At 47.4% G+C, this 27,557-nt stretch overlaps 3 protein-coding genes across 3 annotated transcripts in view; 2 read left to right on the forward strand and 1 right to left on the reverse strand.

Moving 5' to 3' along the window:
* Nucleotides 1-27,557, reverse strand: part of LOC149330454 (glycine receptor subunit beta-type 4-like) — a 99,205-nt gene that overhangs the window by 15,557 nt on the left and 56,091 nt on the right. The gene's annotated exons all lie outside the window — the stretch shown is intronic.
* Nucleotides 7,667-14,997, forward strand: Orco (odorant receptor co-receptor). Its single transcript, XM_089559431.1, has 4 exons — nt 7,667-8,746; nt 9,688-9,747; nt 11,139-11,228; nt 14,884-14,997. Exons 1-4 carry the CDS (start codon nt 7,667-7,669, stop codon nt 14,995-14,997), a joined length of 1,344 nt encoding a protein of 447 aa, XP_089415557.1.
* LOC149330456 (uncharacterized) lies at nt 18,140-22,245 on the forward strand. The gene is made up of 5 exons (XM_089559432.1): nt 18,140-18,276; nt 18,994-19,837; nt 20,865-20,933; nt 21,408-21,497; nt 22,129-22,245. Exons 1-5 carry the CDS (start codon nt 18,191-18,193, stop codon nt 22,243-22,245), a joined length of 1,206 nt encoding a protein of 401 aa, XP_089415558.1. The 5' UTR covers nt 18,140-18,190.

Here is a 27,557-nt window from a genome sequence, read left to right on the forward strand (position 1 = left end):
CAACCGACACAATGCGTCGAAACCGCTCAGACCGAGTCTTAGTGGAGTGATTAGAAATTGACGTGCTCGGCGGACTTAGTTTTCTTGTCGTTTCCTCAAAAAGGCGTATCCAAGGATACTGCTCTCTTTTTCTCGTGTTCGGTGCAATTCGATGCACGTACGCCGTTACTGTTTTTATAGTGTTAAAGACTGGTGTTTAAGGATTAACATTGATTCCTATCCTTCGAAAAGCAAATACAACGCATGCACTGAACGAAACATAGGGGAAGCTGCTAAGTTATTAACTTTTTTATAGTTTACTGCTGGCCTTTTAAAGTACACACCTTACACCACAGTGAACGTAACGCGACCAGACAGAACAAACTACATGATGCCATTAGGGGATGCTTATTGTACTAAAGCATCAATTCATGAAAGTCTGTAATGTAATAGCAATTTCTAACTACTGACGTAAATACAAGCACAGGCCTAAAGATACAGGATAAATACGGTGTTTCAGCGTCTTCGCGGGTGTCTCGCTCACAATGAGACGAAAGCCGGATACGCAGCCGCTAGTGAACGAGAAACGTGGCACACGAGGCACAAATATATCCAGTGTAGATATCTCCTCGTCCGATTGATCTCTCTGAGCGTCGCTTGTAACTGAAGGGACTTCATGAACGGGTGCGCGTGTAAAGATTTTTCTTCAGCTAATATACAAGCGGATCACAGGCAATTCAACCTTTGTTTCTCCTGTACTCTGATAGCTCATTGGAATCCACGGTAGCTTTTTCACGTCGTGTGAGCGTCTGACCCGCCGCGGTGGCTCCGAGGTTATGGCGCTCGACTGCTGGCCCGAAAGACGCGGGTTGGATCCCGACCGTGGCGGCCGAATTTCGATGGAGGCGAAATTCTAGAGGCCCGTGTACTGTGCGAGGTCAGTTGCACGTTAAAGAACCACAACTGGTCGAAATTTCCGGAGCCCTTCACTACGGCGTCCGTCATAGCCCGAGTCGCTTTGGGACGTACACTCCCTGAAACCATAACCAAAAAAGTTTTAGCCATGAAATGCTTTTAGCTTCACTCTGGGAAAACTCAGACGAGCATCACAGGGAAAGCCAGGAGAACATCAACCGGATATGAAGCCGAAGATAACGACCAAACATTATGGATCTTTCCTTCCAAATATGGTTCGGTTTATTAGGGTTTAACGTCCCAAAGCGGCTCAGGCTATGAGGGACGCCGTAGTGAAGGGCTCCGGAAATTTCGACCGTCTGAGGTCCTTTAAAGTGCACTGGCATCGTACAGTACACGGGCCTCAAGAATTTCGCCTTCATCGAAATTCGGCCCCCGCGGCCGGGATCGAACCCGCGCCTTCCGGGTCAACAGCCGAGCGCCGTAACCACTGAGCCACCGCGGTGGGTCCTTCCAAATATTATTCTGCGGCAAAAAAAAAAAAAGGCCACCATAACATAGTTTTCTTCTAGTTCTGTTCTGCTCCCCGTTATGTGTTTGAGTTTTGTTTTTTCGTTCTGTTTCTTACGTTGGTTTTTCGTTGTGTTCATTTCGCGTTTTGTTCTTCCTTCACATTTTGATACTTGTTGATTATTCAGGTATTGCGCTTTTCTTTTGTTTTTTGTTCAGTTCCTCATGTTAGATGTCCCTTCTCGTATCTTCATGTTCGAATTTTTTACCACCCCCCTGTGTAACGCCCTTGTGACCCGCCTTTAGGGGGTTTATTGAAGTGAACTGAACTTCTTTTTTAAAACCTAAAGCGCGTCGTTTTTGCGATGGCGACATTTATTGTAGGCAGGTGTTCTCTAAAGGTCCTGCATGGCTTACTTCGTGCGCTCGTTTTCTTGTCGCTATAGAACACGGACTGGACGCCCGGTTGAAAAGCGCCGTAGCAATCGATCGCTTTTCACATAGTATACACAAGACTGTCATGCCTGCCCAGATTACAATGACATTTGCGGTATATACCAGAACATCACCTTTAGATGGCGATAGGCCACAATCGTTCCCAGCATGCCTTCAAAAGAACGTTATGCTTCAGATTACACCCAATGAAAGTGGACACCGGAATTACTAACGTGCGATTAATGTACAGCGAATAATTCTCCTGCAGATACATCTGCAAACACCACCCACCGTATCGCTGTTCTCGACATAAAGCCTGGCAATTTCGCTTTCTAATTTCCTCGCTCCAACTGCGATAATATTTGACCGAAGCATCTAATCAGCGAAGTGTTCCTTTGAAAGCAGTGAGCAGTCATTCTGAAAGCGTCAAAATCAATGATTTCAATCTCAGCTATAGGGAGGCGAAATTATACGCTGGTGCTTGCCAGTGGCGAAGTCAGTCGACCACTTCGACGTCTTTTTGCGTTAGATTGAGAATGAAAAAACTAGGCCACCTGACATTATTGGCCACTCTGAAGTTGCGGCAGGTAAGTGTCGTGTAGAGACCTCTGAATCTGTGCTGGTCAGTGATATTTTTAATTTAAATAATGCATTAAGTTATCAATGGTAATGCTTGTTTTGTTTTGTTTTGTTTTGTTTTATGGGGTTTTAACGTCCCAAAACGGCTCAGGCTGTGAGGAACGACGCAGTGAAGGGCTTCGGAAATTTCGCCCACCTGGGGTTCTTTGACGTGCACTGACATCGCACAGTACACGGGCCTCTCGAATTTCGCCTCCATCGAAATTCGACCTCCGCGGCCCGGATCCAGCCCGCGTCTTTCGGGTCAGCAGCCGAGCACCGTAACCGCTGAGCCACCGCGAGTACGAGTACGCGGGAAAGCCGAATCCCGACATTGATGCCCCTTTTGAGTTACACGACCTTAAGGCGGCTTTAGCTAAAATGCGGCGAGGTACGGCTCCAGGTCGGGATCGCATAACAGTCAATCTGTTGGCCAACCTCCCAGATTCGGCCTACCTCCACCTGCTAGTGTACATTAATCAGATTTGGGACGGGCGTCCACTCCCTCCCGAATGGAAGACCTCCTTGGTCACTTTCATCCCTAAGCCAGGCAAGCCAGTGAATACCGACAACCTGAGGCCCATCTCACTAACCTCTTGTGTGGGCAAGCTTATGGAGACGACATCTTGTTACAGATGTACAAGTTGGGGAAGGAGTTTGTTTGTAGCCTACGCCAGCCGACTGCTTCCTCCCTCGTGAGGGCTTTGTGTGGTGGTGGGTACTTGAATCTAGTCCCCCTGTATAGCTGTAATGTCTCTGTGTATCCCCCCTCGCATGCTAGTAGCTGAAGCTCCAGAACATCTGACATGCCTGCTCGGTATGTAAGCCCTCGAGCTAGGCTCTCTGCTCTTTCGTTCCCCGCTACGCCTGCGTGGCCTGGGACCCAGATTATGTGTTGTATGGGTGTCTTCTCAGCAGAGGCTGCTGCCCCACTGATTATCCTGAGGGCCATGCCGCTAATTCTGCCCTTCGTATAGTTTTTACACGTGTCTTTCGAGTCTGTTAAGATGTTTAGGGATCGGCCTTTCCTATAGCCTTCTGCTACCGCCAACGCGACGGCAATTTCCTCGGCCTCCGTTATGCCCACGACCTCCACTGAGGCGCATGTGGCCATGTCTCCTGTGCTATTAACTACCACCGTAGCGGCTAAGCGCTTCCCTGCATGTACGTACATGGAGGCGTCCGTATAGACTGTGTTCTCTGATCGGCCTAGCCTCCTTTCTATCTGCTCGGCCCTTGCTTTTCGTCTGTCCTCGTGTAGGTTAGGATCCATGTTTTTAGGCAGGGGTCCTACATTAAAGGTCTTTCTAAGGTCGTCCGGTACGTCCGCGTATCTGTCTACCAGTCCGCACGTGTTCCGACCCAACCTTCTCAGGAGCGCCCTTCCCGTAGAGGAGCCTCTGAGTCTGATGAGTTGTGCCCCCAATTGAGCCTCGGCAAGCTCATCGAAGGTATTGCTGATTCCGAGTTGGAGTAGCTTCTCGTTTGATGCATTTCTGGGCAGGTGTAGAGCAATCTTGTATGCCTTCCTGAGAATACAGTCGGCTTGCTCTCGCTCCGCCTTTGTTGTTGCGTGGTAGGGCAAGGAGTACATAACTCTGCTAACGATTAGGCTGTTGACGAGTTTGAGGGTATCTTCTTCTTTCATCCCGTACCTTCTCTGAGAGACTCTACTGATCATTCTGCCAACCTGCTCCGCGGCTCTTCTCAGCAGGCTGATGGTATGGCTGCATTTTCGGCTGCTCTGCGGCCACATGCCTAGGATTCGTACCATGTTCTGTTCTTGGATCAGTTGCCCCTCTAGAACTACTTCCAGCGAGGCTTTGGTAGGATTTCTTCCGATCCTGATGACTTCCGACTTCTCCGTCGAACATCTCAGGCCTCTCTCCCTGACGTAGGTCTCTACGCAGGTCGCAGCTTCTTGTAGTCTGTCTTGCTTCTCCCCTAACGATCCTTGGGTGACCCACACCGTGATGTCGTCGGCATACATCGCGTGTTGGATGCCCGGGATTTCCTTGAGTCGTCTTGCTAGCCCGATCATCGCCATATTGAACAGGACGGGCGATATCACGGAGCCTTGGGGTGTTCCTTTGCAAGGCGTGGTGAAGACGTCGCTTCTCAGCTCGCCTAGTCCCACGGTCGCTGTTCTGTCGCTCAGGAAGGCCCTGATGTAGTCGTGGGTTCTTCCCCCGCAGTTGGTGTTGTTGATGCCTTCCATGATGGCGGCGTGGCTCACGTTGTCGAAGGCTCCCTTTATGTCGAGGGGCATGACAACGTTTTCGCCACTTCTCGGCATTTTCTCGAGTACTTCCTCCTTGAGTTGGAGTAGTACGTCCTGCGTAGACAGGTGGGCTCTGAACCCGTACATGCTGTCTGGGTACAGTTGGTTCTCAATACAGAGCAAACTGCCCCTGGTGCGGCGACACACCCACACTATACCACATCACATGGGAGTGCGAACGAAATAAAGCATTCCACCAACACGAATTCCCGAGTGCGGAGCAATGGGAGAGCCGGCTCACCAGCAGCGAGCTCGCGGCCCAAAGGGCCTTAGTGCGGCACGCTACTGATGCAGCGCGACTCAGTGGAGCCCTGGACTAGGGGCCCAACCTTGCTGAAGAGAAGCCTCAAGTCGCCGGCGCCACGAAAGACGACGGAGGCTTCGAATCCGCGAATCTCTTAAAAGATCTCAATAAAAGTTTTCTACTACTACTACTACTATGGAGACGATGGTTAGGGATCGCCTCTCTCCACACATAGAGACCAAGGGCCTCTTTGCAGATACTATGTCCGGATTCCGACCGCCGCAGGACGTCCTGCTCCAGTTATACCGCTACATAATACGACCCACTGCCATGCGCCACAACGACAAGGCCATCCTTGCCCTCGATCTTAAGGGGGCCTTTGACAACGTTCGTCATGCCAGCATCTTGGCTAACTTGAGTACCACCGATTGTGGGCGCAAGGCATTCACATATGTAAGAGACTTTCTCTCGAAGCGTCAGGCCTTCCTCAAGATTGACGACGACGAATACGGACCATACACGATGGGTACACGGGGTACACCCCAAGGGGCGGTCTTGTCGCCCCTTCTTTTCAACATTGCCATGATGCAGCTTCCGCACCAATTGGCCCGGGTGGAAAGCATTCATCACGCACTCTACGCGGATGACATAACAATTTGGACTACAGAAGGGAGCCTTGGGGAAATGGAGGACCGCCTTCAGCGGGCCGCCACCATAACCGATAGCTACGCTATCGGCTGTGGTCTCCAATGTGCTCCCGCAAAATCAGAACTTCTGCACATAAGATCCAATCCAAAAGTTCCAAGATCCAAAAGTTTGGATCCAAAAGATCCAAAAGTTTGCAAATCTCTCTGACGGGAGGTCCTATCAAAGAGCTCGGGGAGCTCCGCATACTAGGTCTGTTCATCCATGACAGGCTCAGCCCGGAATCCACTATTGCCAAACTCAAGCGCGTAGGCGAACAGGTCGGACGCATGATCCATCGTGTTTCTAACAAGCGCGACGGGTTGCGAGGCAGGGACGCGCTTCGGCTCGCCCATGCCTTCGTGACCAGCAGGATCCTCTACTCCGTTCCCTACCTTCGCACTACGAAACAACAAGAAACAAGAATCGACACCATCGTTAGGAAGGCTACAAAGCGAGCACTGGGCCTCCCAGTGGCCACCTCCAATGCTAAGTTGTCAGCGTTGGGGGTGATCAACTCCTACCAGGGGTTACGGGAGGCCCACCTCGTGTACCAATATGCGCGACTCTCGCAGACGGCATCCGGGCGCCGCCTGCTAGACCGCTTGCACATCCAACACGAGTGCACTCCAGAGGAGACGTGCCGGATTCTGGAGCTATGGCGTCACAAGCTCTGGGTCCCTCCACTCCCGCACAACATGGACACACATACACACGAAGGCAGACGAGAGGCGCGCGCTCGGGCACTCGAACACCAACACGGATCCAAACAGGGTGTATACTACGCTGACGTGGCAGGGCCGTCGCCCAATGAATTCTACACGGCCGCAGTAGTTCACCAGGATCAATGCGTTAACGGGCTCACTTTTCGAGCTCAAAATTCAGCACAGGCCGAGGAAGTAGCCATTGCGCTTGCCGCCTCGGACTTGAATTCGAAGGTAATCGTGACAGATTCGCGTCGAGCCTGTCAACACTACCTGGCTGGCGAGATTTCACCTTTAGCCTACAGTATATTAAAGCGCGCAGTGAGAGAATCGATCGGACCCTTCGCCCAAACGCATAGTTTGGACTCCGGGCCATCAGGGCGTTAGAGGAAATGAGGCTGCGGACGCGGCTGCCCGAGCGCTTACCTACCGGGCACCTCATCCAAGCTCTTCCGGCTCGGAGATTGTGCAACCGCTTCTGCGGTTCAGAGAAATTCTGGATTACTATCGCGAACGCCATCAGCTTTTCCCGGTCCCGGCTAAGGGCCTACGTAAAGCTGATGAGCGAACTCTGAGGCGCTTGCAGACCAACACTCTGTTGTGTCCTGCAATAGTGAAACATTTCGACCCCAAAATTGATGGGCGCTGCCCTCACTGTGGGGAAGTATCCGATACCTTCCACATGGTTTGGGCCTGTCAAAAGAATCCTTCCCTTCCCCCCAATCCTTCCCCTTCCCGAGAGGCATGGGAGGCAGCCCTGCTCAACTGCTTGGGGCTGGAGTCTCAAAGGGCTCTAGTCCAACGGGCGCGAGTAGCGGCCTTGACCAGCGGGGTCCCGGACTAAGGACTCCACCTATGTAAAGGGCCATTTTTGGTCTGCAAACTCTCCTTTTGTTTATTAAAAAGTTTTCACCACCACCACCGCGGCGGCCCAAGTGTAATGCTTTGGAAGACAGGGAATTCTTAATAGACTGCATAGTTTCCTATACCAAATATCAGGCTAACTCTTTCGTTGCCAGGGCATGGAATCTATAATCCTGGCTTAGTCAATATTCGTGCCTGAAACTCAAATACGGTCATTTTGTCGCCGTTCGTTCCATCCGTGAAAAAGAGGCCATTAACAGTTCATAGTTCGAGCAGTATAGTGGCATAGTTTGGAGCAGTGCGCCACTGGAGTAAAGCAAACACAGTGCAAGGTGTAAGGACCAATATATAAAAAACCACGAATTTGCGTTGCCATGCTCATTGTGCCTTTTTTATACAGGTTGGCCAAGGGAGGCCTTCTGGATAGCAGGGATGCTGGCTGAGAAGCACCATCAACTCTGGCGAAATATGTTCGCCTCTAGCCAGGTCTACCACGAAAACCAAACAAGCCATTACACGCGACATAAACCCACACGCTGCCCATCTCTGATGGCAAGAAGTTTCCGATTCCACGCTTGGTGCTGCCGTCTGTGCGGCTGTTTCTTCATCCGCAATCTTTTCGGTGGTAAGAACCAGCGCCAGCCTAAGGTGGTGTGGATAAGTTGGTACACCGCCTACTCCATCGGCTGCCTCGGCTTTCTCCTGTGGATGCTCGTGGGAACTATCATACAGGCAGGTCACCGAGCCGCCCGGAACCACTACCGCTTCGACGGTTCCCTGCACATCATCGCCACAACGGTCCTCTCCACCAAGGTCCTCGCAAACACGGTGTTCATGGTCGCGGGGTCTTCCAAGACGCTTTCCTTCTACATGCGAGCAGCGGATTTCGAAAGGCGCATCCACATTCCCGCGTGTCAGTGCTGCAGCCCAAGGCGTTACTTCTGGTCTGACCTGAGACAAGCTTGTCTTCTCGTTGTCTACTGCTTAGCGTTCGCAGCCGTCGTGCCAATGACGCCCCAGTCGAATGTGGACGTGGATTACAGACATCGACCGATCTGGACGCAAGTTTACATTTGGCTGCAGCTTATTTTAACGATAGTCTTCTACTTCGTCTACGACAGCATCCACCTAGTGGCGCTACAATCGTCTGGCCTGGTTGTCGTTGAGTACATCAAAAGCCAGCTCAAGGTCCTGGAAGACTGCATATCTCAAGCATCTGCGGTCCAGCTCTTGCCGTATCACTCCCGCGACGTTCTGAAGCGTCTGGAGGCCGTCAGGTTAAATTTTTGCGAAATATTAGAGCTAAAGGCCGCGATCAATCAGGTTTGGAACTGGCCTCTGGTGATTTCTACTGCTTGTACCCTCCTGGTCCTCTGCACGTCCGCATACGAGGCGTGTAAGAATGGCCCCGCCAACTGGGACAATTACGCAGCATTCCTTTACTCGGTGTACATCACGTACAAATTTGTAGCGCTGGCGGTCGTCAGCCAGTCTCTCATCAATACGGTGAGTCCTGACTATGGACGCGATAGCGTATACAGCTCGTTCGATCGAAAAGCCGTCGGCGTAGTAGTAGTCCGTACAGCGTGTCGGAAACAATCGGGGGCTGCGGAAAAAAAAGATTGCATCATCGGAATTTGTGGTTCTAGTGATTGGTAAAAAAATTGTATCATGGTAATTTGTAGTTCCAGCGATTGATGATTGATTGGTGTGTGATAGACGATTACCAGTTAATGAAATTATTGCAATGAATTGAGCAATTAATTAAAGAAATGAAAAAGTTGGAAGAAGGAAGTTCAAAGGTGTTAAGTGCTCAGAATGAAAAGCAGTGCTTGATAATGCTTATTAACAAAATTTAGTGCGTAAGTGATCAATTAATTAGTTGAAAGAATTGAAAACAGTGAAAAATGCGTTCAAAGGTGTCAAACTGCTCAGAATGGAAAGTCAATGTTTTCTGATGCTAAGTATCGGTGTAAATCGTCGTTCTAATAAAAGAATCTTGTAAAAAAATTCTAAACAGTCGCATCAGCATTAAATGACACACCAAACCGAGTACGCTCTCGCGTCAGCTAATAACCGCAGCATAGGAGTCCTCCAAAGTTTTTGAGCATGGACTTTAATTTCGAAATTCGGTACCTTAGTTCCTGAAATTTCCCCGCCGATGGCTTTTGTGAAAGCACGGCCGATAGCAGACAAGTTACTCGGAAGCTGAAGGCGTGTCTACAAATAGAGTAAAGCCCGACTGAGGTATTAGCGCTGCAACTTATTGTGACTTAATTCAGTGCATTAACGTATATCAACTATAAATGATCCATCCAGTTCAACTCAGAATGTGTACTCTTTGCTTTCATCTATGCGTTAGAATTTAGCTACGGTTTGGAACTGTCTGAAGGACAGAGAAGTGATAATTCAGTGTACTGTATCCTTCTCACCCGTTCTAAAACAGGGAAAAAAAAATGAAACAAGCATGCAAGAATGCATGCAGTACCATCGACGGCGTCGTTCAATATCAGGTGAGTTTCAAATGGGGCATGTGGAGCCAAACACAAGCGAGCGATTGAAGTTTCTCTGGCTAGAGCTCCCGACAGGTCATTCGTTAACTGGATGTCACCTTGGATATCCGCATCATACGTGACCACCAGCTCTGCAAAGAGCTGCAAAAACAAAAAAAAAAGCGGTGATCTGGGGTACGGCGAGACCTACCAAAGCTCCAAGTAGGGATATTGGTTGCTTCGCCGTACCCCAGATGGCGCAGCCTGTCAAATCTTCTGCTCCACTCGCCTAGCTGAACCTCTATGAGCTGACATTCTCCCAGCAGACTACTGCAGCTTTTCGCCGATTCCGGACAATTCAGGCAAGCTCCGTTGTTTAAATTATTTATTAAAAACGCAAACTATCATAAGCTACCCTAAGGTCTGTGCTTGAGCCCAAACAGGCAAGTAGTTTGCGCAGGAGAAGTTTTGCAACGCGGATAGATAAATACTCCCCACCCTGTATATTTATTGGAAACCTGCCACGGTTGCTTAATGGCCTGGCCGTTCGGCTGTAAATTCTTAGGCGGCAAGTTCAATCCGAGTCGGAGCGGCAGCATTTAGATGAGTTCTGAAAAGGGAAGACGACAGTGTGTTGTGCGGTGGGAGGGCACGTTAAAGAATCTTAGGTGTTGCTAAATTATTACGAAACCCTCCCCTACGCCGTCTCTCATCGTCCATGCGTCACTTCGAGATATTAAACACCACGTGCTATTTAGCGCAGACGCCCAAGCAGCCCCTTGAAACATATCGCAGGAGAATGACTTACTTATTCGAATTTGAAAGAACTGCGCGAAAATTGCATAAAATCATGTGCGCGAAAATTTGCCCAAGAAGCCCTGTCACCCCAAATGAAAAGGTGCATACATGTATAAGGAAATGTGTATTAAACAAAAATACAGTTTCCAAATCGCACAAAACAAAAGCAGAACATTACAGGTGCGACATAAATCAAGGATTCATGTTACACATTGCATAAGGGATGAAAATTTCGGTGAGCATTCTGTTTCATCACCCGTAAGCATATATTCCACTCACGATTGAGTAAGAGACAGACATCTTAAGTCCGAGGTCCATGTTTTTCACTGCTTTGGCTGTGGCGTTTGCATTATTCTGAGCTTATCTACATACGGCTGCCGGAGCGATTATCACCCATGCTACATCAAGCGTAGTTGTTGCCAAATTTCTTTTACTAGGAATAAAAGGCGGAGCAACAGGATTTGAAGAATATAACCAACAGTTTGCACCGACTGCGTAGTCTATCGACCTCTGTTTTTTATAGAATTTGTAGCATTGTAAATAGGACCGCCACCTAACGTTCCGAATAACCAATTACTTCGATATTTCACGACGCTGACTGTTTATTTCTGTAGATACAGTACCTGCATGGCTGCATTGATCCGGAGGAACTTTGCCTGACAGGAGGAGCCTTCTTCAAACTTAACATGTCACTGCTTGTCTCGGTAAGAGTGAGTGAGCGAAAAACATTTATTACTCCAAAAATCAGGTTTTAGCGGTGGGCCGATGTCTTCATCTCTTCGGCCTCTTCACAAGGTCGGCGACCCTATTCCAGGGCACCGCTGAGTCTTGCTGCTTCGCAGGCGTGCTGCACCAGTGCCCTTTGGGCCGTGAGCTCGCTGCTGGTCAGCAGGCCCTCCCATTGTTCCGCATTCGGGTCATTTAGCTTGTGAAATGCTCTGTTACGTTCGCATTCCCATGTGATGTGATATAGCGTGGGGGTTGCTCCGCACCACGGACATGTGTCCCTGTATTGTGTAGGGAACATCTTATGTAGTATGTATAAATTGTGGAAAGTCCCTGCTTGCAGTCTCCGCCAGCGGACCGCCTCGTGCTGTGTTAATGATGTGTGGGGTGGTGGGTATTTGAATCTCCGCCCTCTGTGGTAGTTTAATATTTCTGCATACGTTGGTTCCACCGTCATGGGGTCCTCCAGGGTTTCTGACTGCCCTGCTCGGCTCGTGATCTCGCGAACTAGGCTGTCTACCCTCGAGTTACCCTGTATCCCGGTGTGTGCCGGTATCCAGAAAATCCTGTGTCTTAAGGTCTTATTTGGAAGCTTTGCTTCGAGGAGGATGGTCAGCGCTTCCTTGCTTATTTTGCCCTGTATGTAGTTCCTGCAGGCTGCTTTGGAGTCTGTTAGGATTATCAAAGACTTGTTCCTACGGTAACCTTCGGCCGCCGCTAGAGCTACGGCAGCTTCCTCCCCCTCCGTTACCGTACAGTTTCTTAATGTCGCGCTGCTAATTGGTTCCCCCATGTGGTCTACCACTGCTGCCGCGACTCGGAAGTTTCTGGTCCTGTGGTCCCATTGGATAGAGGGCCGCGTCTCTGTATACTGCGTTTTCCAATGTGGCTAGGTTCCGCTTCACATAGTCTGCCCTGGCCTGCCTTCTAGCGGCATGGAGGTTGGGATCCATGTTTCTCGGCAGAGGGCTGATGTCCAGTGTCTGGAGGACCTCGTCTGGAATGCTAGCTGTTCTAACTACGATCCCTTCTACGTTGTGCCCTAATCTCTTTAGGAGCTTGCGGCCGGTGGCTGTCTGCTGGAGCCTGGCTATTTGCGCACTTAGCTGGCCTTCCGTTAGTTCTTCGAATGTGTTGTTTAGGCCTATTTGCAGCAACTTTTCATTTGATGTGTTTCTTGGCAGGTGGAGTGCCGTCTTGTACGCCATTCTTAGCAACGCCTCCGTCTGTTCTTTGTCTTTCTTGGTCATGCGGTGGTATGGCAACGAGTACGTGACTCTGCTGACTATCAGGCTTCTGACGAGCTGGATCGTGTCGCTTTCTTTCATCCCGCTTCTGTTCTGTGATACCCTCTTTATCATGCGGCTTATTTGTTCTGTTGACTTCTTGAGTAGGCTCATTGTGTAGGTACATCTCCTGCTTCCTTGGATCCACATGCCCAGGATGCGTATCATATCCCTTTCTGGTATATTTTGGCCTTCTAACTTTACTGTCAGTTCCTCCTTGGTAGGGTTGGACCCTACCCTAAGAAGTTCCGACTTTTCCGTGGAGCAGGCTAGGCCCCTTTCCCTCACGTACTCTTCTACACACGTTGCTGCTTCTTGCAGTCTCTCTTGCTTTTGTCCTAGCGAGCCTCGATTCACCCAGACCGTAATGTCGTCGGCGTACATCGCGTGCTGGATGCCATCGATCTTGCTGAGTCTTCTGGCCAGTCCGATCATTGCAATGTTGAAAAGCACTGGTAAGATTACGGATCCTTGCGGCGTGCCGTTACGTAGGGTGGTAAAGGTGTCGCTTCGCAGGTCTCCCAATCCCACTGTCGCTGTGCGTTCTGACAGGAAGGATCTTACGCAGTCGTGGGTTCTTCTTCCGCAGTTGGCGTTGTTTAGGCCTTCCATAATGGCCTCGTGGCTAACATTGTCGAAGGCCCCTTTGATGTGCAGGGCCATGATAATGTTTTCGCCAGTTCTAGGTGCCGTGTCTATGATCTCTTCCTTGATCTGCAGCAGGACGTCTTGCGTCGACAGGTTCGCCCGGAAGCCGAACATGCTGTGCGGGTACTGTTTGTTCTTCGTCCTCCAGGTATTGTTGAATTCGCCTGGTGACGATTCTCTCGTACAATTTGCCAAGGCACGACGTGAGGGAAATGGGTCTCAGGTTCTCAATCTGAAGCTTCTTGCCGGGTTTGGGTATCATAACCACGACAGCGTGCTTCCACTCCTTCGGCACCACTCCCTCTGCCCACAGCGTGTTGAGGTACGCCGTGAGCTGGTCGATCGCCTCGTCGTTGAGGTTGCGGATCAAGGCGTTCTTGATCTTGTCTGCGCCGGCTGCTGTATTTCTCGTTGTCGCGCTTATCGCCGCCTGGACTTCCTTTCTGGTGATCGGCCTGTCTCGGTAAGAGTTCGTGTGCGGGGATCAGCTAGAAGTCGTAAAACATTGCGATCACTCCGGCGACTCTCGCTGGATGAATGAAAAAGCATTGACACCTTTTCGACACTCTTTGTCCCTTGTCCTTCGTTTTTTGGTGTCATTCTGAGGTCTGCGGCTGTTTTGACGTCTCCTCGCTATTTCGACGTCCATGGCTATTTCGACGTCCAAGCGGGTTTTGCGGCTTTAATTAAGAAGCTGTAAAACTTTGAGATCACTGCGGCGACCCGCATTGGAGGAATGCGAAAGCACACCTCTTAGACACTCTTTGTCGATTGTCATTGTTTGTTCTTGGTGTCATTTTGACGTCTGTGACTGTTTGCACGTCTCCTCACTATTTCGACGTTCATGGCTACTCCGGCGTCCAAGCGGGTTTCTCCGCTTTAATTCATGAACTATTTACTCTACATCAACCAAATTTGGTCCATAGCGAGATTTCTCATCTTCTATCTGACACAGTGAAACTTTTTTCCATATCTTTTATAGGACGACAGGAACGTGCGGACAAAATTGCGAAATCTTTTTGGTGACGTGTACATACCCATAAGAAGTTTGCGTGGATACGGTGGCCGCAACTGGCAAAGGACAGGGTTAATTGGGGAGACATAGGAGAGGCCTTTGCCCTGCAGTGGGAGTTGTCAGGCTGATGATCAAGATGACATACCCATACAATACTTTCGTATCAATAATATCAGCGCCAGATAACTGAGTTGCAGCAACAGCGGATTTTTTGTGAGTGTGAAAGAAATATATTTAGCACAAAATAGTACTTAAAAAGTTTTTTTACAGAAGCTTCCAAGCGCTTCTTTTTGTCAGCTCTGAAAGCAGTTGAGCGAGGACTGTGAAATTGTCTTGGTTACTACTTTCCCTGCGTCGTGGTTTGTGTCGTGACTTCCAGTTAATATTTGCCTTGTTTAGATGTCAGTAAAACTGCTTTGCTTTTTGCAACTGATGTGTGTTATAGCCGAAAATGAGCGAATGCATCATAATACCTGTGTTTTGGCGTAAAAAGTTTCGGAGACCACGTTTGCCGGAAGACCTAAGAATACGCTTAGGATATCTGTAAAGTTAAGAGCGCATCCTTTTGAAGCCGCAGCACTCTGATAAACCTCGACCGTACAAAATACGACTGAGCGATTAGGGGTGCATCTACTACGCTCCACTCCAACGTACTTTATTCTCGTTATACTTTTTCTTTTTCAGATGGCAGCTGCGATAATCACCTACACCGTCATACTTGTACAAACGAGCCAAAGCTCCGCAGATGGCTTCCTGCACAACTCAACTCTCCTTCCGGACGTCAATTCCACGGCTTAGTGCACTGGAAAAATTTCTCGAAACTTCGCCATGAGAACTACAGGCACAAGAGCGACCACTCACAAGCAATCAGAAAATTTAGAGCCAGAATGCAATGTAAATACCATAGAAATAAAGAGCCTACAAAACTAGTCATTGTTAATTCTCTCACTCTGATGGCAACAAGTACTTTTGCGTAGCGAAAAAAAATAACACAGTTACAGCTAGCCTTAAATAAGCCTTAATAAATCCTTATGCCAAGACGAAGGAAAGTTCTTTTGTCGAAACGTTGGCTAACATGCTGCGGCACGCCTCCTATACCATTGTTCGTTTTGTACTGCCAAGAATGATGCCTTTCATTTATATTCATTTCATTGAATTTATTTCCATCACTGAAGAACAAGAGGGCTGACGTTTGGTCCCTCTTTACGATATCTATGAAGTCAAGTCTGAAAGAAATCATAAGCTGAGATCTGTGCCTAACCCCATTCTTCTCCTTCAGATGGCACAGCGTGGGCACACAGGTTCCATAAAACGTGTCTGCTACTCACAAATGAGTATGGTAATTTATGCGCATGTGTATCTGCATGAGAGTGCAAGCATGTAAGGTTTGCGAGCTTGCTGCTCTTCACGGACATTAGTGCACTGCGCCCAAAGAAAGTTTAATAAGCTGATCAATAACTGGTGTCTAGTCGAAATGAGTAAGTGTGCGGAGACATCCCATAAAACCAAAAGCAAAAGGTTATAGTGATTTTAATTACAAAGTGCCGACGGCGTCAAGACATTGATGGGGCTGAGCTCCAAGAAAATCGTGTTGATCGCCGCATAGCACGGGCGTTCATTGCCGCCAACGACAGGTATATCTATTATTCACTAAGAGCCAATGCCTCCTTTTGATTTTTCTGAATGTTCAGTTTGAAACCAGCCATCTCCTAACCAAAGCAGGGATTTCCTTTATGTCCTTTCTTTGACCTAACTGATATCGTCTACTTTTATTGTTATTCTTTTGACAACGGCGCAATCGCAAACAGAAGCAGAAAAGCAGACACTAAAAGGGCACCCTGTTTTTTTTTTTCTTCACAAAAGAACCCCTGATCAAATGCAGATTAAACATGAACAGTGGCGTGCGCACCATTCAGTGCGGTCGAGAGCTCTCTTGAGTCCATCAGCCTCATTCCCTCCCCTTGGGAAACTACATTTCATTACCTGTCGAACCCCGGCAACGGCAGAATCCAATCAGAGATCCTTAAGCACGAAACCCGGGCAAAATATCGCGCGCCTCCAAAACGCTCGATGAACAAGTAACAACGGGAAGTCAGTTGGGCCCGAGTATTGCCCAGAATTTCCCCTCTGCATAAATAAAGCACGCGACCACTCCAAGTATTGCGGGAATGACACTGCCCGGAGCCATGGCAACGACTGCCTCTATCCACACCACTCCGTTTGGCCTAGAGCGGCATACGTGTAACCTCATTTAGGCTTCCGTTAATAGCCCAGGCGTGATCACGCATCACGTCGTTTCGCCCGTACTTACCGACGACGGGTGAAAGGCAAAATGAATGAATTGCCTACCGCTGGCTCAAGTAAATGATCGTCAGTGTAGTACAGGGTTTTTGCCTTGGCGCCGTACCCTACAAGAGAAACGAATAATAGCCAAAAGGAGCGACTGTCACGCTATTCCGCTTTGTTTGAGTAGGTGGGGATAACGCAGTCATCAGCTGGACGTCCCTTGCGATGGAAATGCCACAACGACATCATTCGAGAAGGAGAACCATTCTTTTTGGTGCGCACCCTGCGGTCCTCGAGGGCGGTTCCTCGGAAAGATCTGTTCATTTGGACCCGCCTTCTGTCAACCGCGTCTCTGCACTTGAAGAACGCACGTGAACCAACATCAGCTCGAAGCTGAAAGAACCAAGGTATTGTTGACGAATCTGTTCCTTAGGTTAGCGAACCCCCCCATGCCATTCGCTAAATATAATTTGCAATGGTCAAACTTGATTATGCTGAAACAGTGCTTACGATCACTGAAAACTTGTGTACACTTATTTTGTAATTGAAATGATTCATGTGTTGGAGACGAGCTCTGATCTTTGAGCTCTAGGCTTATAGGACATTTTCTTCGAGATTTCAAAAAACCCTAATGCGTGAGTGTTTCGAAGGACAGATATTATCCCTTGTCCAACTGGTAGTAGGAAACGCATTCTTAAAACTGAGGAGGAAAAGTAGCTTTGAGCCCCTGCAACCAGTCCTTTTCAACATCTTATCCTCAGGCGTCTCTAAAAAGAACTACGGATGATGGACGGGGCAGTGTGTGAAAAACGTAACTTTACATGTGTACTCACTTTATAGTTAAGATCAGGAATCGTATTACATATAAAACACCTTCATTGGTATGCCTTAAGGTTCTCAAAGCTTGAAGGATTCGCTTTCTACTTATCTTGCGCTAGAAATCGTTTTCTCTTTCTTCTATTCTTATAGATTTAATAACTAATTCACGAGAGCCTGAATAAAATACAGAAGGTTGAAAGCCTCGTTGTGAACACGTGTGCGATACGCACCAAGCTCTAGCGATGTTTAACCTGAAAATTTGTTCCGAGTAGCAAAATGTGGCGACCTGTGCCCTTAAATAGCAGCAAGCCCGCAGCATGTTGTCTGCAGCCTCATATTCTTGCTAAAAGAGGACGGCCCACTTCATTCAGACTACACTGTAAACTTGCACCTAATATCAAACCAAAACTCCAGTGACACATTGTTAAAAACACTACCAGCGCCCTGCCATTCTCCTGATTATTGCATTAAATTTAAGTACTCTCAGACTGGCTGTCACGCCAACATATGACGATGGCAGCATTTTCTTTTCAGAAAAGTTTGTAATTATTGTCGGCCACGCTTAAAAAGTTCTCGAACACAACTATTAGCGTAAATTGATGTAACAATCGCCAATATTTTTTGCGCTGTGCCAACTATGTAAACGTGGTATTACCTCTACAATCCTGGCACAAGATTAGTCAGGAAGTCTAAACAGGTCATTTTCTTCTTGCATCTCATCTCTACAGGCTTTACCATGAGCGCTAATATGAGCGGCTCAGCTCGTGACGTCCTTCGACCGAAGCGCTCAGCTATTGGCCCCTTCACCGTAGATGTTGCTCTGGCTCACGATGACATCCAGGGTGGCCTCAAAGGGGACAAACATAAACCATCAGAGCACAGCAACATGTTGAGAAGCTTCGCTCTTCAAGCACGGCTTTGTCGCCTCTGTGGATTCCTCTTTGTGAAGGACATCTTCGCCAAGCCACCAAGGTAGGCACGAGAAGTTATGAATGTTCGCCCGACATGGGACAACAAGACTGCACAGCATCAGTCAAAAGAAATTTGGTCTTCGAAAACTGCCACCAGAGTTAAGCGGTAGCTCGAAACTTCGTGCAGTAAAACTTAATGGCTTTCAAGAAAATGGTTAGCGTAATTAGTGACGTTGTTTGCAAACTTCTACACCCTGCGCAAACAGTCCTGTTAGAGATGAGATCCTTCTTCGTGTAGAAGGAATTCCCGCTTTAATTAGTTTGAAACTAGCGCTTAATTTTTACAGCGTTATTCTCGTCGAGTTAGAAATTTCAGCCTTTTCTACGTGAAGTTATTATGGATTACACTAAAAGATAATGGCCCTCTTCAAAGCTACTACAATGGCGAGGAAAACCTCTATCATTTTCCACCTTCGACATCAGGCCACATTTGGAAGGCATGTCGCAAGTAATGGTAAGGTAAAGGCATGCATATTAGTGCAAACAGTAATACGTTTACAGATGAAACAAACTACGAAAACCTCATCAAAAAAACACGACAAAAAATTTCGAACAGTCCACCTGTCTCATTTTCGAAGCTCTGTGCCTCACGACGTCGTTCGGTTATGTAATTCTGGAATGAAGAACCCTAGAAAGCACGCTATAGTTGGTACCAAGTATTTTTCTTTGTTTCTACGCATTCTTACTTTATCGCGAAACGTTGCTTCTGTGCTTGCAGATCTCCGAGGGTCGTCTGGCTCCACTGGTACAGCCTTTACGCAGCAGCGTGCTTCGCCTTCTTTCTGTGGTTCGAGATCGACGTCGTTACCCGCGACGCGATTGAACTGAGTGACATGCACCGGTTCTTCACGAAGTCCCTTCTTGTCCTCCTTCACGTCGTGGTCATCGTCAAGGCCTGCGGCAACTTCTTGACGATGATCCTTGGTTGTCGCAGGATGCTCGACTTCCTAATCAAAGCCGGCCGTTTCGAGAAAGAAATCAATATTCCGGCGTGCAAGTGTTGCACTCAGAAGCGCTTCCTGTGGTCCGACGTAAAAGCAGCCCTGATGTTTGCCCTTTACTTCGTAAGCTACACGATGGCGCTGTTCCACCAGGAACAGAAAGTTGACCTCGATGACCAGCTAAACTTCCGGGAGATCTTCGACAGGGTGTGCGGCTTCTTCGCTGCAGTGCTGTTCTTTGCATACGACAGTGTCAACTTTATCAATCTGCGGCACTCGGCTGAAGTGCTGGAAAGTTATGTGAGCTTCATGAAGGAAAAGTTGGAAGACTACGTAGGTCACAAAGTTTTGAGCTGCGAAGTGGATGCTGCGAAGAAAGTGCAGGCAACTAGGCTTCACCTGTGCACTGTCCTGGAGCTGAAGAACGACATCAATGGCATCTGGCAGAGGTCGGTTGTAGTGTCCAGCGTGGGGCTACTCCTGGTGACTTGTATCTCGCTCTATACCATCATCACGGAAGGACTGAAGAGGACTGAGCTATGGATTGCCATTGGCTACTCGGCGTTCACGTCTTACGAGTTTCTCAAGCTGGCGAAAGTCAGCCAGTCACTGTCCAACGCCGTAAGTGATTCAAAACCTCTTGTATGGCCTCAGTTTTGCACGTACTGTTGGGTGAATTGGTTCGACCTTATTTAGACCGTGCCTACGAGTGGAAGATAGTGAGCTTGTTTATCTACTCACTGTGTCCATTTCACAAAGTGTAAGGCGTTTTACCAAGGGCCGGAGTTTTGTTTCATGAGCTACCTGAAATTTAACTTGCATATAGGCGAATATTATTCTTCGGCAATAAATTAATTTTATTAACAGGAAATGCAGGAAAACGTTAAAGTCACTACATCCCTGCCGTGATCTGTAATACCAAAATATGGTAGTTTAACGAGACCTTTCTTCAAAATACAATTAGGAAGAAGACTCTCAGAAGAGAGTTTTTGCCGTCAATGCACCGAAGTTTCGTTGCATAACTATGTCGCAGCCTCGAGAACCGCCACTTCATTCTATTGAAACTCAGCTGTGACCAAACGGGACATATCGATCACTAATCGCGTATTAGGATTACAGCGTAAGGGCACTTCGAACACACCCTTTAGATGAAGTCAAAATCATGTTATATATTTACTGGGAGTTTTGTTGCACCTATTGCCATCTTGATTCCGGAATGATCAGTGCAGTTCTGGGAGATCTCGTCCGTTCAGCTGATGTTTGATGCTTTAATGAGATATCTCATATTCAACTTGCATATAGGCGCAATGGAATGAAATGAAATTGAATGGAACTCGTACAGTTCCATTCACTTACACAAAATTTCTTGCCATTAAAAAGTGCTGGTAATCCAAAATAAATAATCACCTATATTATTTCAGTCCAAAGATTACACCACCTCTTCAGGAAGCAAGGCACATTTAATTTTTTCTTCATAAACCATAGGTTGGGATGATGACACATATGATTGTGCTGCATAATTGTCAAACTAGAAGTTCTCATCATTCACTGGTTTAGCCTGGTCTCTAACGCTACGAATATTAAGATGCGCATGCTGATTATGTATATTAATGCATATGAACACCTGAACTTAATTTTCTCCTTTTAGTTTCAAGATATCAAGAATTCGTGCCGAAAGACGATAACTATGGAACGCACAGTTGCTTACAGCCATCAGGTAAGGCTATTAGTCGTGTCACGGCTCGCAGCTAGCGTTAAATTACGTATAAGCTGCAAATGGTGCCAGGAGGTGAGTGCTTTAGGTGAGCTGCGTCTCTGCTGTCACAGAGTTAACATGTAAATGTTATGAAAAGTCATCGTACAAAATTCGAACGTAATCTTCTGACTAAATCCTATGCTACGCACTGAAAAGAACCGAGTCACTTATTCGACTGTTGCTTAATGTGCCAGAGCTTAATTGTGATGATTGCAGGCCAGCCTAAGCACCCCTTTGTAACCTCTTGTATATTTTCGTTTCTTTTTAGCGTCGAATCAATGCCGAAAAAAATGTTTATATATTTTGATGCGGTGTTAACTCTAATACCTACTCTTTCGTTCTGGCTTCTATAGCATTGTGTTATACCGATTACAACCTTCGTCATTTTTAATGTCATGGCTAGGCTGCAATCGCGAACTATTATTTTCCCTGCAGGTCCAATACCTGCACAACACCATCAACCCGGACGACATGAGCCTCAATGGGAGCGATTTCTTCAAAATCAACCTGGGATTGCTCGTTTCTGTAAGTTGCTCTAAGCTTGCGTGGATCGACAAGGCGTTGCTTACGCCAGCGCAATGTCTTCTTCGATTGGTGCATGTACCGCGTTTAATTGCATAATGAGTTCATCCCCTAATTTGGCTGTCAAAAAGTGAAATTTTTCTTCCTTCGCGTAATGAATGAACTCCTTCCTTTTGACGAGCATATAGCGTATTAACTAAATTTCTCGAATGACAACCCTACTATGCCACGCCGTACAAGATGAACAACCGATAAGCACGTTCCGCGAGGAATCGGAGGTCCAGTTTTAGTTTTTGTTGGGTTTAACGTTTAATAAGTAAACATTTCACTTTTCACTTTTTCTCTTTCACTTCACTTTTAATGTCCACGTATTTCAATTTCGCAACAGCACCTTTTATTCCAAAACAAAATTAAAATTCTGATTAGTTATTTAATAAATTGTCGCTTTAAATTGTACTCTAGCACGTAAATAATATCGGTCTTGCCGTGACGTATCTTACATGGCTCTTGAAAGATAAATCTATGCCAGGTAATTTGAAAGAACTTGTATATCATGCGCAGTGTATGAATGCAAAGAAAAACGTTTTTTTACCATTCATGCTTCTTCATTGCCATTACCACGTTTTCTCCTCAGATGGCTGGTTCCATAATAACGTACACAGTCATACTGGTGCAAACAAGTCCAGACTTGGAGGTCATGGCGGCATGCCTGTCTGATACCATGGAAACAAGCACGCCGCTGCCGACTTGAAAACAGCGAGAAATAAAGATATAAAGCAGGCACTATTTTCTATGAAAGCTCCATCGGCGCCAAACCTGCTTAGATCGCCTGAGCAAGGCGTAGCAGGCTCAGTAGAAGAGGAACTGGTCAGCAGCTGATGGTTCTCAGGTAATGTGCTCACTTACGCAAAGGTGTCCCCTCAAGAACCTAGCACCTGTCATAAGGTGCCGGTTTCTCTGCAGAGAAGTGTGACTCTTGAGCGCTTAACATAGGTTTGCAAACTGAACGCCATGTCTTCCTAGGCGCTAATCCAACTCCCCACCAATTCAGGTTGTGGTCTCTGGGCTTAAGTACGGTAAGCGCGCTGTAAAATGAAATTTCAGGAGAAGTGCATATTAAGGCGAAAGCCTTTATAAGCTCATGACTCGCCGGCATGTGCGTCCACAGAAGTCCCACCCTGACGTCACCAACATGGCGTAGTATGTCGTTACACGAAATTGTCACACCTTAGCTGTCAAGTGAAAACTTATGACGTCACTAACATGGCGTAGTTTGTCGTAACACGTTATTAATAAAATGAATAATTGAAAATTAGTCAAAATAATTGACACAGATAATTAATAAAAGCTGATGACGTCATCAAATGGCGATCTATGTCGTAACCGGAAATGTACTGCGCATGCGCGTGACGTCATCACCACAGTAACAGGGGCAGCAACAGCGGCGGAAATAGCTTTCGCCTCATAGCACTTTAGTAAAAGCAAAGTTCCCCCCAGAATTTTAAGCATGAAATGCTTTTAGCTCCCGTTGTCGGCAGTGTGGTGACGTCACGCCGAGACCGAGAGCCATCATCCGGGCACTGAAATCCACTCATCCGGGCACTGAAATCCACTCATCCGGGCACTGAAATCCACTCATCCGGGCACTGAATTCCAGTCATCCGGGCACTGAATTCCAGTTATCCGGGCACTGAATTCCAGTCATCCGGGCTCTGAAACGAGAACATCCGGGCACCGTACGAGACTTAACGAGATTTAACGAGACTCTCTAAGCCCTCCTACGCGACCGGCATGCAAGCGCCGGTCGGTCTCCAAACGAGACAAAAAATAACTGCTGCCAGTGCCTTCTCAATGTTTATCAAGATATCAGTGGAGCTGTGGGTTTGATAATGCACGGAATTATAATTTCCGATTTCTAATAACGCATGCAAAAAGCACATAAATGCCACGTTACACTTCGTTGTCATACGTGATCCGGGGGAGAAGCGCTGCGTTCAAAGGGCAAGGCATCGCGCCGAACGGGTGGTGGCTTTCCTCCCTTCCTTTACGGCGCGGTTCGGGTGTCCACCGAGATGGCAGAGAATTACTGCGCCATTTCCTTTCCTCAAAAAACCTTGCGTTCAAATGGCAAGGCATCGCGCTGAACGGGTGGTGGCGTTCCTCCCTTCCTGTACGGTGCGGTTCGGGTGTCCACCGAGATGGCAGAGAATTACTGCGCCATTTCCTTTCCTCAAAAAACCTTGCTTTCAAATGGCAAGGCATTGCGCTGAACGGGTGGTGGCGTTCCTCCCTTCCTGTACGGTGCGGTTCGGGTGTCCACCGAGATGACATTAGGCCCGTAAACATTTCATGCTTACTCTACTCTCGTTTACGGGAGAGGCAGAGTTTTTTTTACAAGGCGCTCCTTGTAAAAAATTCCAAATATTCCGCCCAAGTGAAGTCGAGCAGGTGCCCATGAATTCATGTTGCCGAGCACCAGGACAGGGGAAGCTCATATGCATTGTATTGCCGGTGGATATAGCCGGCGGCAGTGCGGATCGAACCCCGGACCTCCCACATGCGAGGCGGATGCTCGAACCATTAGGCCACCGCTGTGGCTGACGCCAAGACTTCGGTGACATCACTTAGTCGATACGCTAATAGCGTACAGCAAACCATTAATAAATTATTCCAGGGTTCCAGCTCTTCGTTTTATTGAGCGAGGACTATTAGTGCAGGCCTTCCTTCGTCCCTGGCCTTGTTGCGAAATGCAAATTCGATGGCGTGCTGCCCATCAATTTCCGCGCTACTAGAAGCGTCTTACCGACCGGTGCCCATCATCGGCTTTCCATTCTCTTGAGATATGAATAAGCACCTGGAGTACTCAAGGCATTACGACACCTGGTCGCGTATCCACAACAGTAAGGCAAGGGCAAAGTTAATCTGCTGCGTCAAATGTTTTTAGGGGAAGCCCCCAAGGTGGAGTAGATTTGCAATAAGGGAGTGATTACTCATTCACATCCACCCGAGCACAGCCATACGGCTACAAAGGAAAGGTGTACAGCTTTCACAGAAACTTCGCAGTTAAAGAAAAGTTCGTCCTGGTCCGGGGTTCGAACCCGGGACCACCGCTCCACTGGAGCAGTCGCTCTACCAATTGAGCTAACCGGGACAGCAAGCTTATGGTAGGGCGAGAGCGAATTGATCAGTTGTAGTACAACTTTCACAGAAACTTCGCAGTTAAAGAAAAGTTCGTCCTGGTCCGGGGTTCGAACCCGGGACCACCGCTCCACTGGAGCAGTCGCTCTATCAATTGAGCTAACCGGGACGGCAAGCTTATGGTAGGGCGAGAGCGAATTGATCAGTGACTCGAAGCGGGAACAGTGTTGGTCAAATCTTTAGGGGAATCCCCCCAAGATGGAGTAGATTTGTAATAAGGGAGTAATTACTCACTGACATCCACCCAAGCGCAGCCATACGGCTACAAAGGAAAGCTATACAGTTTTCCTTTGAAAGCAGTATAGCCTTCCTTTGTAGCCGTATGGCTGTGCTCGGGTGGATGTTAATGGGTAATTACTTCCTTATTATTAATCTGTTGCGTGTTGGATCGGACGACAAGTTCTCCCCACATTGCGTTGGGCCTCTGTCTATTCAAACGCTCCGAAGGCACGACATCTTCAAATAAAACAGCGAATCTGTAGTTTACCTTTTCAACTTCTATTTCAAGGACGCCTCCGTTAGAATCGTGTTTTGGCCCTTCGCGGCAAGCTCAAACACGCTACATGCACCAAAACTACTGGCCTGTGAAGCTCCTCTTCCGCCGCGCCATATTCGTCAATATTCGCTCGTATAAATGCTGAAGGTATTGAAGCGCAGTTACGGCAAACACGGAGCGAAGGAACGCCAGCTTATCTGTAACCCTCCACATTTCCTAAACGGTGACTGAGCTGCTCGCTTGCGTTGAAAAAAAAAAACATTTCCAGTGAAAACTTTTAATATCAAGATGATATTTTCCTTCAAACTTGCACTGCTTTGTAAGGCAGCATGAACAACCTTTAAGCGATAAATTAATTAAGGCCTATTCTCAAATGCATAAAAACAAGAGCGTTTGCCAGAGAAGGACCTGGAGTTGATGCCTATGTGCACATTCAGCATGCACTCGGAGGAGAGATCTTATATAGGGAACAAAAACATCCCTAATATTCATCCCCCAAGCACTAAAAAATCACAGCAAGAGCTGTTTTCTCAAAATGATATGAAAGCAGGTGTAATTCCATCTATGTATGTATCGTGCTATGTCACGGGCACATTGAGGGGTCCTAAACAACTGCAAAAGTGCAAAGGTGTTGTAGCCCAGTGTGGCATCTTCGGGGGACGAAAGGGTGAGATTTAGGCCTGCTAGAAAAAAAGCCGCCGAGCTGCGGACAGAACTACGCTGGGAATTGTGCGCCCCTACAGTAGTTGTTCAAAACGAAGCGTAAGCAAAAGGGGCTTTAAATGACAAAAATGCAATGAAATATATAGCACAGAAATGTACAGGTCTGTGATCATTATGCGTGTAACAAGGTCACCCTCGATTATTTAAGCCCTCTTAACATAAAAGGCTTCCTTGTAGTGTCAAGCGCGGTAAAGTGTTCTTCTGCGTGCAATTTAAATGTTCATATGGCCGGAAATTTGCAAAGCAGACCCGACAATAGTACTTTCTGGGGTTCGTTAACGTGCACTGACATCGCACAGCACACGGGCCTCTAGAATTGCTCCTCCGTTCTGGAGGCCCGTGTACTGTGCGATGTCAGTGCACGTTAAAGAACCCCAGGTGGTCTAAATTTCCGGAGCCCTTCACTACGGCGTCCCTCATAGCCTGAGTCGTTTTGGGACGTTAAACCCCTGTAAACCAACAAATTTCACAAGAATGAGAGATAAAAGTGCGTCATGCTAAAAAAAACCTCTGCGTTAAGATGTGCAGCTCAAAGAAGTTATTTCTTTTTGCAACTGATTTAACGACTGCCGCAATGCAGAGCACACCGACCGCTCTCTGCTGTATGACACATACAAAAGTATTATTGGTCCAGCATTTCGAATTTCACAGCTCCATACGCACAGCTTGTGGTGTATACGGAATTTTCTATCCGCTGGCCTGGACTACAGGATGTCTGGTACACATTTCACTTTTTTTGCCTACCTGCTGCACTTCATTTTAACGCGATAACGTTAAGGCTACCATTGTGCGAAAAATTCGGTTTAAGTTTAAGTTGTATCCGACTATAAAGCGCATGGCCATAAATCTATAGATTGTCTGTAGACTGCCTATAGCACTTGTATTGACTATAGACTGTTCTCTAAGATTTGTCTATAGACAGTCTATACACTTTATAGAGTAGTCTATGGGCAGCCTATAGACTGTTTGAAAAAAATTTTGTAAGGAAGCTTCATGTTGGTAACTCCCCTTGATGTAGAGGGGTTTATAGCGCAAAGACAACGACAAGAAAGACGACACACACAGGCACATAAAGAGCGCTTGTGTATGTGTGTCGGCTCTCTTTTCCTTGTCTTTGTTTGCGCTATACACCCCTGTACATAAAGTCCGAGCTACTAATCACTTCTATTTCCAGCCTACTTCTCCCTTTCTTCAATGTCTACCTCCGTTATTGCCTCCGATTCCAAGGTCCATTTGCGGCGGCTGCATTTCGATCGCACAGAAGTGCGAAACCAGTCGCGTGCTCACTTACCGCTACGTGCTGCAAAAACCCGAGCAGTCAGAATGAATCCGAATAAATATATTCCGGCGTGCTAGCTAACATAGCTGTTGGGCGGAAGTGTTGATTGAATTTGCTCTTATAGCTTGTCATAAAGCACTCAAAAACGGAAACCAAAACAAACCGCACTAGATACCTACTTAGCTTAATGTGTCTGACCTGTGTACCCTTTTTATTGTATATTTTTCGGGAACCAACGCTTCGTACTTTTCTGGAGCTCCTTTTTTATGCAGAATAAGAAACATTAAAACATTAAACGCGTTCCTTTTATGCAAAGACATTCCACGGCACGGCAAAAAAATGAGGTCATGTGTAGCCGGCAACAGCG

This window comes from Amblyomma mixtum, chromosome 9, assembly GCF_055824585.1.
Source record: "Amblyomma mixtum isolate Tamu chromosome 9, ASM5582458v1, whole genome shotgun sequence".
Classification (NCBI taxonomy): Eukaryota; Metazoa; Arthropoda; class Arachnida; order Ixodida; family Ixodidae; genus Amblyomma; species Amblyomma mixtum.